Source organism: Hirundo rustica, chromosome 21, assembly GCF_015227805.2.
Source record: "Hirundo rustica isolate bHirRus1 chromosome 21, bHirRus1.pri.v3, whole genome shotgun sequence".
Taxonomy (NCBI): domain Eukaryota; kingdom Metazoa; phylum Chordata; class Aves; order Passeriformes; family Hirundinidae; genus Hirundo; species Hirundo rustica.
In genome coordinates this window covers 3998083-4012812 of record NC_053470.1, presented here as the reverse complement: position 1 = coordinate 4012812, position 14730 = coordinate 3998083, and the positions used below count along the sequence as shown (strand labels likewise).

Here is a 14730-nt window from a genome sequence, read left to right as displayed (position 1 = left end):
TGCTCCTTAACTTTAACTTTAAACCGGGCTATTCTTAAATTATAAAACCTTGTGTCACATTCGGGTAAGGAAGGAGGCGAACGCGTCTGGCATTTTCCAGCACACGCGCGGCCGCATCCAACCTAAAATGAGAGGCGGTGAGAGATGTCGGCGAGCAGCTCCTGAGCCCAGCAGCCCGTGTCAGGTCTCCAGAGGTCAGAGTGTGTTTGTACACCTCCCCTCCTCCCTTTTCTTTCCCCGTCTCCATGTGGATTTTTGTCTCCTCCTCCTCCCGTGCGTGCCTGCCTTTGCCATCCCCGCCGCTCTCCCTCCCCTCCTCCGGATCCATCGCCGGCCGAGCTCCGCCGAGGGCCGGGCGCTCCGCCGGGCTCTCCCCCGCTCCCCGCAGCCTTTTGCCGAGCCAGGGCTATCTTTTCGGAGGCTCGGCGAGATGCCCTTGGCGGCGATGCGATCGCATAGCAACCCAGCAGCCGGGGCGGCGGCGGAGGAGAGGCGGCGGTGCTGAGCATCATCAGCATCAGCATGCATCCCTGTCACACGGGCTCCCGTGCTGATTCACACGCAGCCCCCCGCGCCTCAGACCCGCCGGACACGGAAGGTAGGCCGTGGCAAAATTTGTTACCCAGCTGGGATGCTGGCTGGGCAGGAAAAGGGGGAGGGTTCGGACGGGTTGGTTTAAAGGTGGGGAAAAGCGCTCTTTGGGGGGTGTGCGTGTGTTGTGTGTGTGTCCCTTCGCAGCAACAGCGCTGCTTGTGCGGGTGAGCAAACTTGCGGGGAAGGAAAGAAGGGTGTCAGGGTGAGAGCAAGACCGCTTCACACAAGGGAGAGGCTCGGGGCCAGCTGGGGATGCGGATTCCCGAGGAGAACAACAGCCTCCGGCAGCCCGGTTTCGGCGGCTGTGATGCTCTGCACATTGAAGGTTTATTTACCCTGGCGGTGTTTCCGCCCGGGCTGAAGGGGTGCTCCGGGCAGGGTGCATGGTGGCCTTCTAGCATCTTCCTGGCGGGATCAGGCTGCAGGGCAAGGCAGTGGGACCCAGATATTCCCAGCGCGGTGGGCAAGGATCAGCCCACAGTCCCAGCTCTGCCCTTCCCATTCACCACCTTGCACGGTCCAGCCTCGCTCCTTTATGTGTCCGCCCTCCCCTCCCCCAGCTTCTCCCCGGCTCCTTTCACTCATCCTTCCTCTTCCTCCTCCTCTCTCCAGGGTTTATATCGCCACCACTGACCTTCCCTCGGATGCGGGCAGCCCTGACCGACCCCAGGGAGCACAGGACCCTTCCTGCTCCCCAGGGCTCGGCACTCTGCCTCCCTCTCCCTGCCAGACAGCACAGCCTGGGCTGTGGTTTCCCAAGATTTAGTGCCACGGATTATTACAGGTCACCAGTCCAGCCTTGTTTCCTTCAGCCTTCCCTCCAGCACAGCGTGACAGCCGTGGAGGCTCCGCTGGTGGAAGTGCCAGCATTGTATTTGGGGGGTTTCAATGCTGAAATTGCCCATGTGCAGCGACAGGGGTGGGGAGCAATTACTCCCACACCCGTAAATGCCACGCTTTCTCAGGGAGAAACCAATGTTTGTTTGTATTTTGGGGTTTAGTGCTGGGAAAAAAAAAAAAAAAAAGTCTAGTCAATTTTTTGTCAGTTTTCTTTGTGCCCTAACCCAAGGTCCCTCACACCGCTCTGTCTTGGACCTGTGAGAGTTCTTGCTTGATTATTCTCTTACTCTCACCAATGGCCTTTGCTGCCTGACCACAGTGCCCTTGTTGAGGAAGCTGTGTGAGGTCCCAGGCACGAGGTTCAGCTGAGCTGGGAGGGTTTCCATTTGTTTCCATTCTCCTGGCACCCACGTGTGGCTTGCGTGCCCGCCGCGGCTCTGGTGCCATCTCCCAGCCTCCCCTGCCAGCTGCCCGTGCTGAAAGCTGCTTTCTCTGCCGCTGTGGGACTCGTCCAGGCAGGGTTGTGGGGACAGCAAGGATGTGGTGGCACTCTGGGGGGTGTCACAGTCCCGTTTTGCAGCAGTGTCCAGGAGCGCGGGTGCCTGGAGCGCTGGCAGGGGAAGCACTGGAGTGGGAGCTGGGATGTGACGCTGTGTTCAGGTGCTCTCTGTCAGCTGAAGGAGATGGGATGAGGACCACGTCTCTGGATTAACACTTGAGACAGATCAAATGCTGCTCTCTAAAACCGGCCAGGACTAACTGTGAATGGGGCTGCTCAGGTTGGAGTGGCTCTTGGCAAAACTAAACAAAGTGAGGCAGGGAAGGGTTTAAATGAATGGGTTCAAACAAAAGTCCTGAGTTGTGGAGACATAAAGTGGATTTCTGAATATGATCATGTTTTGAGAAATATATTCAAAGCTTCCACTTTAGCCTGGATGTCTATGATAAAAGCATAAAAGGGGAATTAGAAGTCTCATGAAATAAGACATATGGACCAGAAAGAATTCAGTCTTCAAAAAGCACTCATTTTCATAGGTGTATAAAGATGAAACCAGTCTTAGAATTGAGCCAAAACAGCTCCATCCCATTTTCCTTTGCTGTTTCCCTTTGCAGGAGAGTAACGTCACTCTGCTACCTCTCAGGTAGGGACAGGAAATGTGACTCCACGGTGGCACACAGCCTGGTCACACAATTCATGGCCTCAGAAGGCCAGAGAACCTTGTGCTTTGGCCAGGAGTTCATTATAAAGGCACCCTTGGGGGCAAGGCAGAGCGTTGAGTTCAGGGAAGCAGGTGCCAGCTTTACAGTGAGCGTGAGAAGCAAAGTGCCGAGGGGAGCAGGGGTCAGCAGCGTTACCTTGGCCGTCGTACCCGAGCGTGGCTGTGCTCTTCCCACCGCTGCTGATGGGTTACACAGCGTGGCAAACGGGCGATGTGCTTTTCACAATGCAGCAAAACCTGCTTCCAGCAGCAGCGAAGGGGAAGTTCGGGCGCTTAGAGGAGAAAGGCGAAGACAAATCTTGGGGTTTTTACTGGTTTAAATTGGCAGCTTTCAAGGCTCCAGCAGCCACGTTTCTGAAGGAATGTGCTCCGTTTTTGTGCTTGGTGCAACCTTCTCTCAGCCATGAAGCAAGTGATCTCCCCCCTGTGCTGCTGTCCCTTTTGGGAGGGTGCTGCTTGCCCTTCTCCGGCTCCTGTCAGGTCTCTCAGCAGCAGTTTCTCAGTGTCCAGCGCAGCCCTGTGGGCTCACAGCTGGATCCTCTGCCTGCCTGAGTCGTTATTTCAGTACTTTAATCGGCTAAGAGACGGGAAGAGTTCCTAGGAAAAGTGAGCTTTAGAGAGAGCAACTTAAAACCCAGCTGGGAGTCTGAAATGACACGCAAGAGAAATTTCGGTTTTTCTGTCTCCCTGAAAAGAAATCCCGTAGGTTATTTTTGGGCAGAGAGAGGGGTAGTCAGTTCTGCATGACCACGTTGTGGGCATGCACCCACGCTCACCTGGTGAGGTGGGGACATCGTCATCATCACAGTCTCCTAGAGCAAAGCCAGCGGGTGAAATTTTTCACTTTGAGGTTGTGTGAGTGTGTATGTGCTGCTGCTTGGGGAAATGGAGAATGAGCGAGCCAGGGGAAAGGATGCTGCTTCCTCATTAAGATGTGTGGCTCCTGGTTCACCATTGAATTAAAATAACATTTTGGCTATGAGCTCAAAGTCCAAGTGACCATTTAAGAAAGGAGCTCATTAGATGTGAGTGTCCCCTCTTTACCCACCCTCAGTGAATAACACATCTTCTGTGCTGCTTGCTCACTGCCACACACAGCAAAGGTTTTATGTTACTCCTTATGGACAGGTGCTTAATTGAAGCCCCCTTCATTTTAATTAATAAAGGGAACCTGGTTCTTTGGTGGAAGTGCAGTGTGAAGCCCAGTGGTAGCTTTGGTCTCTGGGATTTTGTGCCCTCAGATGATGGGGTTGGAAATGCTTCCACCCGTGGAAGATTGCTGATAATCCCCTTTCAGGATCCACGGGAGCACAGAACACCCAGGAGAATGTTGGGATGATTTTTTGTGGGAGTGTGTTTGGGTATCTATTCTGGGTTTGTAAAGAGATGGAGATTGGGGGCCCACGCTCTGAGAGGGAGCTGAGTTGTTTTTACGCTGATCCCAGTGGGACAAAGGTTGCTTCTCTCTCACCAAACCTTGACCAGTGGGGTCTTGGGAAGTAGGTCATCTGGCCCTCAACCTCAGGCTTCAATTATTTACTTACCAGTGCAGAAAATAATTTTTTGCTGAAACAGGATGTGTTGTTAAGCTGTCGAGGGAGTCCTGCTGTCTGTCAGCCTGGGAATGCTGCCTTTGTTAGCATCTGCATGGGAGCTGAACTCTGAAATATCCACAAGCCTCCCACCTTTCCCCTTAAAGGACACTGAACATGCTGAGCTGAAATGTTATTACTTCTCCTTTCAGTAAGTTAAACAACAACAAAGTCATTAACATTTCCAGCAGCAGGGAACGTGTTTGTATTTCCACTCTCCTCGTGGGACAGGGGCTGAGCTGAGCTGCCTTGCCTCGAGATGTTCCCATATTTTTTCCCCCTTACAGGCCAAGATCTGAAGTGGAAAGTTTCAGGAAAGAATGTTTAGGAGGAAATTAGGAATTCAAAGCATAAACTGTGTGATTGAGAGACCTCTTGACCTACATGCCGTGTTTGCTGCTGTTATATGTGCTAGGGAGCTGGAAATTCAACATCTGACATTACACTCTGCCTCCTGTGACAGGTTTCTAATCCTGGGGGTTGCCTGGGGGTCAGCTGCAGCGTGAATAACGTTTGTGAGAGTTTGGATGTGGGTTTGTACCAGGAGGGTTTTAAACAAATGCAGCAAAATCGGAGAATGCTGTGCACCACGTGCCCTGGTGGTGAGCTGTCACCTTCCTTTTGGGCTGGGATGGGCAAGGGGTGCAGCAGGAGCTGGGACACAGCCCCCAGGCAGGCAGGGATGCTGCTGCTGCAGCTCTGTAAAGCAGAGAGCACAGAGATCCCTGAGTGGAGCAGTGAGCTGTGTGACAGAGCTGAGCAAAGGCTGCCTTTGTCAGACTGCCTGGAAAGCAGTGAGTGGGACAGGCTCTCCAGTGCTGAGTTTGTAACAGGTACAGTTCATGTAGGAAGAGAAAAAAAGGCAATTATTTTGGTTTTCATACACTTTAATGCCCAAGCAGTCAACTGTTGAAATGTAACATCCAGATTTTCGGCTTTCTCATTTTTTCAGCTAGAGGATCATCCAGGTCTTTTCTTGGGTCCTAAAGTGTTTGGAGGCTGTAACACAGCCCTGTGGAACATGTGGTGCCTCATTTCTTCAGGTGTGCTGAGGGCAGAGGCAAGTGTTGGGCGCATTTCATGGGGGGAGGATGCAGAACAGTGCCGGGCAATGAGGATGTACCTGATCCTTCAAGGGCTGATCTCTCACCTTTGTGGTGAGAGGCACCAGTGGAGGAGGTTTCCCTCCTTGCTGTCTGCACTGTGTGAGTGCAGTGCCCCAGTGCCTGCTCCATGGTGACTCTACAACTGCTTCTTGTGGTGTCCACCTCTGGAAATTCTCACCTGCCTCTGCTCACCTCAGCCTTGATGTTTGTTCTGCTGGCACAGAGATGTGCCCAGGGGACCAAGCTCTCTTTATATGTGAGCAGTCTGACCACGTTGTTCCCTGAGTCTTCCAAAAGAGGGTCTCTCAACTCCTTTTCAACTGGGGGCTGCGGGGATGATAATTTTTGTTGTCAGCGCTTAAATCTGCTTTGTATGATGTTGAACCTTGGCTGTCGTGTGCTGGGTCTCCAGCACCAACCTAAAGCAGAGCGCAGAAGGTGAATGGTGGTGTGGGAGAGGCAAAGTGGCTCAGGTTTGGCTCTTGACAGGCATCAGGCAATAGGAATTTAGCCAGGAAGCATCCACAGAATCTCTGCTCCACACGCTGCGGCGCCCAGACACAGAGCTGTACGGAAGCACTGAAGTAGGAGTGCCAGAACTGGAGCTGTTTTGTGCTCCTCGGCAGAGAAGCAGAGCAGATCAAGAGCATTTCTTCTTGCCTGGTTCCAGTAATAGCAGGGAATTTGGCAAGGGGTCACATGGAGCTGCTGCCTTGCCTGCAGACGTGCCTCCCCATCTGGTCGTGCCTCTCTCCCCCTGAATGTCCTCCTTTGTGCTGGCTGCCGTGCAGCTCAGTCGGTTCCACGTTCTCTGGGTTCTCCACCTCCGGGCTTTGTCTTTGCTGCTGCAGAGCGGCAAAGGGCAGCTGAGCCACTGCCCTCCCACCTGCTCCGGTGTTTGTGGCACCAAGGTATTGCCCGGGGTATTGCCCTTTGCTTGGCACTCGGCTCGTGCTGTGGCTGCTGCCTCGGGCAGGCTTTAGCTCCCTGTGCCCCCCGTGTCCTGGAGGGCTTTGTCATCCCTGGAGGAGCCCGAGGAGCTCGGGAGGTGCAGCCACGGCTGTCCTTATTTCCGTGATGCTGGCAGGGAGCGTGGAACCCCTCCATGGCAGGGGTTACCCAGCCCTGTCTGAGAGCTGCACCTGCCCTGTGCATGCAGATCCGCCACTCGGCAGGACGCAGGCAGGGCAGAGCTCGTGTCCTTCCCGGTACTGCTCCTGTCCTGCAGTGCTGGTGGCAGGAGCAAGGGGCCAGGCTGTGCTGGGAGGAGCAGGAGCAGAGAGCCCCTGGGTGTGTGGTGTTGAGGGGCTGGCTGAACCCTCTGGCCAGCGCACATCGCTGCAGTTTCACTGTGCCACAGAGAAACCGCAGCGAGACATCACAGAACCTCACTGGCAAAAGCCATGGATCTCCCAGTCCTGGGGAAGAGCTCAGGGGCGTTCCTCTGTCAGAGGAAAAATAACTTTCCACACCCTGAGAGTTGTATCTTGGCTAGATTGAGCGTCATTCACTGCAGGAAAAGGAGGTGGTGTTACCTTCTGTCAGAAATCTTCTGTACCCTTGGACTTGGGTGTTGGTGAATTTGCCCCAAGAGGCTGGGGGGCTCTGAAGGCCCTGGAATTTATAATTAATAACGTGGGTCTCATAATCCCCTCATAGTCCCCTGCCTGCATGGGGAAAGGAGCAGGGATTCACAGCCTGCGGTGTTCATTGGTGCTAATGGGCAGCAGAAGGAGAGGACGAGACCTTGGGTTGTCAGCCTGCTGGAGAGCTCAGCACAGGCAGTTCTGCTGGGAGGGGAGAGAATTACGGCTGTAAAAATCACTAAGAGATTAAAAAAAAAATAATAAAAATCATGACAGGATAATCTCTTAATGTGTGTAATTGAGGGGAGAGAGGCAGTGGAAGCTCAGGCAGGGGAGTGAGGGATGTGACAGTGCCAGAGATGGGCAGTGTGCGCAGGGCCGGGGGGATTTCTCCTCACCCGTCTGTGCAGAGTGGCTGCTGTCAGTGCAGGATGTGCTGCCTGCTCCTGCCCTGCCAGGGCCAAGAGGGAAATTCCTCCAGCTGTCCAACTGAGCTGCGTGTGAAGGAGCCAACAACCTTCTTCCATCGTCAGCATCACCCACTCCCCTGAAAGCAGCCCCGTCTCCACGCAGACACGAGCTCTCTCTGCTGGAACAGGTGATTTTTACCTTCTAGAAGCAGGAGAGCAGTCACCAGGTTTTCTCTGAGCTTTATTTCTAGTGGCTTCTCGTAAAGCTGAGATGAAATAAATCCCTATTTTAGCTCGTGTAGAGTCCAAAGAGCAAACCCCAGCAGCACTATGACCAGAGGTGGCATTTCTGATCTATGGAACAGTCAAGGGGCCACTGCTAAGTGGCTTTACAGGTCCTGCAGTTCAAAATTGGGGATAGTGAAGGGAGTTTTGTGGCTCATAATGAGCAAAAACTCATAAAAAGCTGGCTCACAGTGTGAGATACATGAAGCTGGGGCTCTAGGCAATTTGCCTTGTGAATATAAAACGAAAAAAATACGTTTGAAGATGTTGTCTGTTACGAGGGTATGTCTGTTCTGTCTAAACATAAGTTGCTCTGGATTAAAAACCCTACTGTACCACCTGCTAGGAAGAAAGCGAATGTTATCTCGACCAAAACTAGAACAGTGGGCACGACAGCGAGATCCTCTCTCCCTTCCTTTAAACCGTGGGCATCTCGTACAGTTCCGGAAACCCAACCCTTTCTGAGAGTGCAAGCGTAACCTGCGGGGCTTAACAGCTTATCAGTACAGCAAATTGCATCGCCGGGTGCAACGAAATTAAAAAAATTAAATTTAAAAAATCAAATTTTAAAAAAATTAAATATTAAAAAATTAAAATTAAAAAATTAAATTAAAAAAATTAAATTAAAAACTTCTTCCTTTTAGTCTCCGGCTGCCGCGCTCCGGGCGGCTGGGAGGGGGCTCAGCTCCGTGAAGGAGGTGCAGGCTGACCCAGGGACTGTGACGCTGCTTTTCCAGGTGCTCCATCCCCATGACCATCGGTGCTGATGCAGCCCCTGGTGATGCAGGAATGGCTGCGTGCGCTCCCGCCGTGTCCTGAGTGGCGCATCCCGGAGCAGGCGCAGCGCAGCAGCTCTGCCCGCCCGCCGGCTCAGGTAAGAGCTCTCCCGTGGCAGCTCCCTGCGGAGCTCGCACGTTCCTGGGGGGCAAACCAGCCTGTTCCCCGTGGCACGGAAGGCTGCACTTCACGGGAGCCTGTGCTCTCCTCTCTGTCTAAGAAGTGTTTCCCAAAGCAGGGGACGAGAGACAACCTGCAGAGCCTCTTTCACCGTAAGGAGCGGGAGGCCACTGTTAACAGCTCTTGTGTGTTTGGTTGGGATTTTTATTTTTTTTTTCCCCCCCCCTAGAAAGTTGGAAGGATGTCAGCTTTTGGTGAAAATGTAGGTTTTCTACTCTTCCTGGTTGCAGGGAAGAACTTGGAAATAAGCCCTTGGTGGATGCTGAAAGGCGGAGGAGGAATCTGACCTCTCATTAATCTCGTTATTTTGAGGAAGGGATCTTGGTCTCCCTCTTCCATCCCGCAGGGTCTCTGAGCCCCAGGCTCCTCACCAGAGGGGCAGGAAGGTCTCTGGGGACAGAGTGAAGAACAGAAAGTTGTTCTGACTCTGCAAAGCTGCCAGCTCTGTGCACTGAGCTGTCGTGAGCTGGTTTAACACCTCTGGTGCAGGGAAACGCTGCCTGGGCTCTGCCAGGCTCTGGATCCCTCTTTGCCTCTTGGTCCCAGGGTACCTCTCACCTGACTGGGCACTGATGGACGGTGCCAAAGGTTCCCTTGGGCACTGGCAGTGCTCTTCCCAGGACAAATGAGGACCCAGCTCTGCCTTTTTCTTTTTTTGTCATGCTCCAAGCATGAAAAGTGAGGGCTGAGCCTGAGGTTTCTCCCCACTGTGGCTGACCCGTTCTGCCTCAGGGAGCTGGGATGTGCAGGAGAAAGGCAGAGCTGTTTCTGGAGAGGCTCCAGCATGCGAGAATGAGGCAGGGGAACAGCTCTTGGTGGCTGAGTCGGGGTTTCTTGGCCCCGGGGTGGCTGTTACAGCGCTGCTGCAGGGCCAGCGCACGGGTGGTTGATGAAAAGCCCGGCTAACCAAGTGAGGAGGGAGAGGGATAGAGCAAGATGAGCAGGGAAAAGCCTTCCTGACCTGCCTGAGCAGTCCAAGCCTCTGTCAGGGGATCAGAGCCCTGTGGGATTTGCTGGGAGAGAGGAGGGGAGCAGGAGCAGTGTTAATGACAGCTCCCTTTTTGAAGGGGCTGCTGTTGCCACCCAGGAAACTGCTTCCCTCTCTTGTCCTTGCTGGCCCTGAGAGCTCCTGGCAGGCTGCACACAGCCCGTCCTTAGCTGTGTGCTGGCCTCACCAAAGCCCCCTCCTCCAGGCTGGGAGCTGCTCTCCCATCTCTTGGGCCCGAGAGGTGCTGAGGAGAGGAGCTGGCTGTGCTGGTCCCACGGGGAGGGATGTGCAGGAGGGGAAGAGAGGGAGAGATACTGGGAGCTTTTCTTTCCCTCCCTGTAGGTGGAGGAGAGCACGATAAAAATTCTGGGCGTCAGGACTGTGGGGGACACAAGAAGCCAGCCCAGAGCTTTTTGGCAAAAAGAAACTATTTGCACTTGGTCCAGGCTGGCATGAACATCTGCTGGTACCCAGCACTGTGCCGGGGGACAACAAGGGCACCTTTGACTTTTTTTTTTTGGGGATTAGATCTCAAGACCTATTTACCTTCTGGGTCACTGAGGCTCGACGGGATGATTTCCTGGATAAATCCCTTCCCTGGCAAACACCCCTGCCTGCTCTCTACGTGCCGAGGTCTCTGCTGCCCATCCCAACGCCTCCCCTTTGCCCTGCCCGCCCAGGGATGGATCTTCCCCATCCCCTGGAGCAACGACCCTGCGCACACCTGGCGCCCCACATCCCAAATCTGCGCCCTCCTCGCGCCTCCAGGGCTGCCAGGGGGTTAAGGCAGGTTGGTGGCCGCTGGAATGCCGCCGGACAAAGCTGGGATTGAGGCTGGCTGTGAGGCGCTGCCGCCCCCCTGCACATTCCTGGGGGGTCAGTGCCCGGCTCTGCCGGGCTCCCCTGCCTGCCCTGCTGGGTGCCCCGCTGGGACGCTGCTCCTGCGGCGGAGCTCGGCGCCGAGCGCAGGGAGATGCGCTTGCCGCCGCCCGCGTGAGTGCTCTGCGCCCCGAAATAAACCTGCTCCGGGGTGGAGGGGGAGAGAGGGCCCCGGCTGCCGCTGCTGGGGCTCTGGGGAAGGGATGCTCAGAGGGAAAGCTCTTATTTCTGGGGGTTTTGTCCCAGGGAAGCAGATGTTCAGCACCTGCTCTCTGCCTGGTGACTGCTGCGTGATTATCCGCGGGAGGTGTTATTATTGTGTTGTGGTTATTGGGAGTGGTGGGCTTTTAACTTACTAAATAACGCTGGGAGGACTGTGCTGTGTGCAGAGCTGTGCTGCAGTTGCACCCAGGTAGGGTTGATCCCTTCCTTTGGTATCCCCTGGGATAGAGGGGAGGGCTGGAGCATCCCCCGGCAGTGCCGTGGGACTGAGCTGCTTCAGTGCCACGAGCACCTGCACACACAGGGTATTGGTTTTCATACGTGCAAGCAGCAGTTTTAGCTTGAGTGGATCATTATCCGTGGCCCCAAGAATCCTGTGAACTCGGTGGGTGATGGGTTTCTCTGTTTTCTTGGCGTTTCTGGAGTGGCAGGATGGGGAGGCAGAGAACAGCCTGTTAGATGTTTTTAGATGAATCAAACTTAGCACCAGTCTTGGCGATCGTTTGATTTTTCTCCGAGAACTGGTGTGGAGGGGGTATTTTTAGCCGTGCAGCCAAATTCCTCGGCTGGTTGTTTTCTCCTCCCTGTTGTTTTCCTCGGCTTGGCTGAACCTCTTCTCCAGGCACCTCCACGAGCCCTTGGACAGCACAAGCGACAAGTACCTACACATTCCCCTTGGAAGAGCGGCTGCTTTTCCCCCGAGGCAGCTGCCCTTATCTGGCCTGTTGTATGCTGTTTAGGAAGTACTAACACATTTAATTATGGCTGATTAAGCCCCGGGGGATAATTATCTCAAGCGAGCTCCGATATCAAAGCAGCATTCGATCGAAATGCTGCCATTTCTCCAGCACAGCTCATTGATGTCTCACTTATGGGAAAGCGTCCATGTGTTTTGCTCAACAATCTGTGGCTTTTGGAGAGAAAATCCCTTCTCACTCACCGAGTCCTGTGTGCTGCTGTCACCAGCACGTGCAGCGGAGTGCATTGTGAGCAGGGGCACGATGCAGGGCTCAGGAGAGGAGTCCAACAAGGATTTGTTGTCCAGGGATCAGAACCCAGTTTTTCCAGCTGGATGTGCTTCCCGTGTGTGGCTGGGTTGGGATTTGCTCTCTTCTCTCCATGGCCTTTTGCAGCACCCTTCCCACGGCTGCTCATTCTGGAGAGCTGCGGAGGAGAAGCAGCATCTGTGGAGGAGAAGTGGCTCCTCGGATTTGTCATGCAGGCAGGGAATATCCTGGAGCCTCTGTAGAGGAGCAGGTGGCAAGTCCCAGTATCGGGGATGGCAAAAAGGATGTTGGCAGATCCCCTTGGTCCCTAGGAACAGCAGGATCAGCCTCCTCTCGAAGCACAGCAGCTCTGTATAACGTGGGAAAAATCATCATTAGCCCTGCAGGCACTGTGACACATAAGGACCAGCTCTGGCTTAACAGCTCTCAGTGAGATAAGCTCACTGCTGGATGACTGAGGAGAGCAGGAGATGTGCAGCAAACCCTCCCTTCAACCTTTGCTCTTAGTGCTGCTGGAGCCAGCGCTGCATCCTTCTTCCAGAGACAGCCAGGAGATTCTAGCAGACCCCTTGAGGAACAGAGCAGCCCCCTGGAGAGCTGGAAAACCAGTCAGGGTTCGGGCAGAGTGGGGTGGGTGTCCCCAGGCAGGTTCCCAAAGCCCCAGACAGCAATCTCTGGATGCAGCCTGGTTCTGTTTGTGCCCAGGTTGAAGCCTCGCAGGATGGTGCAGGACCTTCGTGTGTGACCCCCCGGGCTCTGAGCAGCGCTGCCGGGCTCCAGGCCCCTCTGGAGATGAATCTTTGCTGGAACGAGATCAAAAAAAAATCCCACAGCCTTCGGTAAGAGTCCTGCCTGGAGCAAGCTCCGGGCTGGCCTGGCCTCCCAGCCTTGCCTGCTGCTTGTGATTGTCGGGAGGTTTTGGAACTTTTTTGCTTGATGAGCCGCATGAATTCACAGTGACCTTGGCTCAGCTCCCCCTCTGGTCCAAAGACTTTTGAATCTCCTTTTGCTGGAAAGCATCTCCTCCATTTCTACCCATCCCATCCCATCCTCCCTCCCCTCCTTCTCTGCTGCTCTCTCTATCCTCTGCCACCTCTGCAGTTGTGTCTTTTTGCCCCACAGCTCTGCCTCCACCTCCTCTGTGCCTGTCCCTTCGCTGGGAGCCCTCTCCCCTGCATGAGCCTTCCAGGCTGTCAGAGTTTGCAGCTCCACAGCCAGCATGACAGGGAGCTTAACTGGGGCGTGTTAATTGTCTCCTGCCTCAATCCAAGGCTCCTGGAAGCTGCCCAGGCATGTAAAAGCCATTCCAAGCCCCCCTTTGCTGGCCAGAGGAGTTCTGACCCACAGGCAAAGGCAGAATGACTTTCCTCTACTCTGGGCTCCAGGGTGAGGAACAGCTTGGGTTTCTCATGCTCGGTGCCTCCGTGGCTCACCCCACCTGGCAGTGCAGCCTCTGCTGCTGGGGGTCACGCACAGCCCCCGCTAAGCTGTGCTGCCAGTCCCTGAGGAGGTCCTGGGGCTCAGCACCCAGCCGTGGTGCTTCGCTTCCCCTCCTCGGGGAACCTGCTCCTCTCCTGTCTGTCTGTCTGTCTGTCTGTCTCACTGCCCTTGCTCTCCTGCCAGGGCTCGGCTGGAGGCCTTCTCTGACCACAGTGGGAAGCTGCAGGTGCCTCTCCAGGAGATCATCGACTGGCTGGGGCAGAAGGATGAGGAGCTGTCGGCGCAGCTGCCCCTGCGGGGCGACGTTCTCCTGGTGCAGCAGGAGAAGGAGACACACGCCGTGCGTTCCTCCTGTTCCCCGGGGCTCTGGGTGGGCAGCCCTGCTGGGGACCCCTGCCTCGTGTCACCGCGCCACAGCCTGTGGCTGCACCACTCCTTGAGTGTCTCCATCTCTGCCTCCTGAGAAGAGGCAGAGCCCGTCTGGTTTTAGACAATAAACCCCCACGTTACAGCCTCGGGTCACCTGCAGTGAGCCCTGTCATTTGTAGCGGCTTCCCCATGTCCTACCTCTCACTGGCCTCTGCTTTTGGGGTCCTGAGAAGGCTGATTGTTCTAGGGGCGATCCTTTGATGCCTGCAGGAGCACATTATCATCATATCTGAAACTGGGGGACGCCCAGACACATCAGAGTTTCCCGCTCCCATGTTCGCAGCCTTCTCTTCTCATTGCCAGTGGCTGTTTGTCACCGAGACACACAAAGCAGTCACACGCAGACAAGAGATTTTCGCAAGGCAGAGGTCCTTCTGAACCAGCTCCCAGCTGAGAGAGCCGAGAGAAGGAAGAGACCCCTTTGTTTATTTTTTACCCTTTATACAATTATGGGTCTAGCAGAAGATTGGCTTTTTGGGGTTTCCACCCCTCAGCCTCAGCGGCCAGACCAATTGTCAGTTACAATTGTTTTCAGGTTAGAAATATGCAAACAAAGGACAGAGAATGAAAAACAAAGGATTTGTTTATGTTACATCTGTGGGAAAGGCAGAAAACTGCTCTTAATATTGTACAATAACTAAAAAGATCTGACTCCATTTAAGAAAATCAAAAGGCTCAGAAAAACCAGGGTAACAGCTGTTGGGCTTTAGTTGTTCTCACCTCGAAAACAAAATTAAAATGTTTATTGCTGCTCTCCCTCATCCTTGCTGGAGCTCCCCCGGTGCACAAACGGCCCATGCAGCAGGCAGCGCTGCTGTGGGAGCTGCGCTTGCAGGGGAGGAGAGGACACGCTGCACCAGCGTGCCCCTGAAGTCTTCCCTGGCAGATGTGCTGCTTTGGAGCATCCTGCTGTTCCTCTCCTTGCTGCTGCAGCAGCTGGACCTGTTGCTGAGCAGCTGCTGGAAGGGTTGTTAGCGTGGCCCTGCTCTCGCTGCACGGGTGAGGAGCGTCCCCAAGCAGTGCCTCTGAAAGCACCATCAATAAAACAGCTCCTCTTGTGCAGCGCTGGCTCAGCACACCCCTCCGGGCTTGCTGCTCTGTCTCCCCACTCCAGCAAAGCTCCAGCAAACCTCTGCAGGAGCCACCTTCAGGCAGGTGGTCATTCCTTCCCTGAG

The 14730-nt window shown here is 54.5% G+C and overlaps 1 protein-coding gene across 3 annotated transcripts in view; it reads left to right on the top strand.

Annotated features, from left to right (window-relative positions):
- Nucleotides 1-277: 277 nt before the first annotated feature.
- The window catches only part of DRP2 (dystrophin related protein 2), a 29211-nt gene continuing 14758 nt past the window's right edge, over nucleotides 278-14730 (top strand). For 2 of the 3 annotated variants that reach the window (XM_040084160.2, XM_040084161.2), the window contains exons 1-4: nucleotides 283-598; nucleotides 8371-8507; nucleotides 12392-12525; nucleotides 13310-13466. In XM_040084160.2, coding sequence (XP_039940094.1) covers nucleotides 8400-8507; nucleotides 12392-12525; nucleotides 13310-13466 — 399 coding nt within the window. In that variant the 5' untranslated portion in view covers nucleotides 283-598; nucleotides 8371-8399. Of the gene's footprint in view, nucleotides 599-8370; nucleotides 8508-12391; nucleotides 12526-13309; nucleotides 13467-14730 lie in introns of all 3 variants that reach the window. The other variant, XM_040084163.2, reaches the window with a different exon arrangement.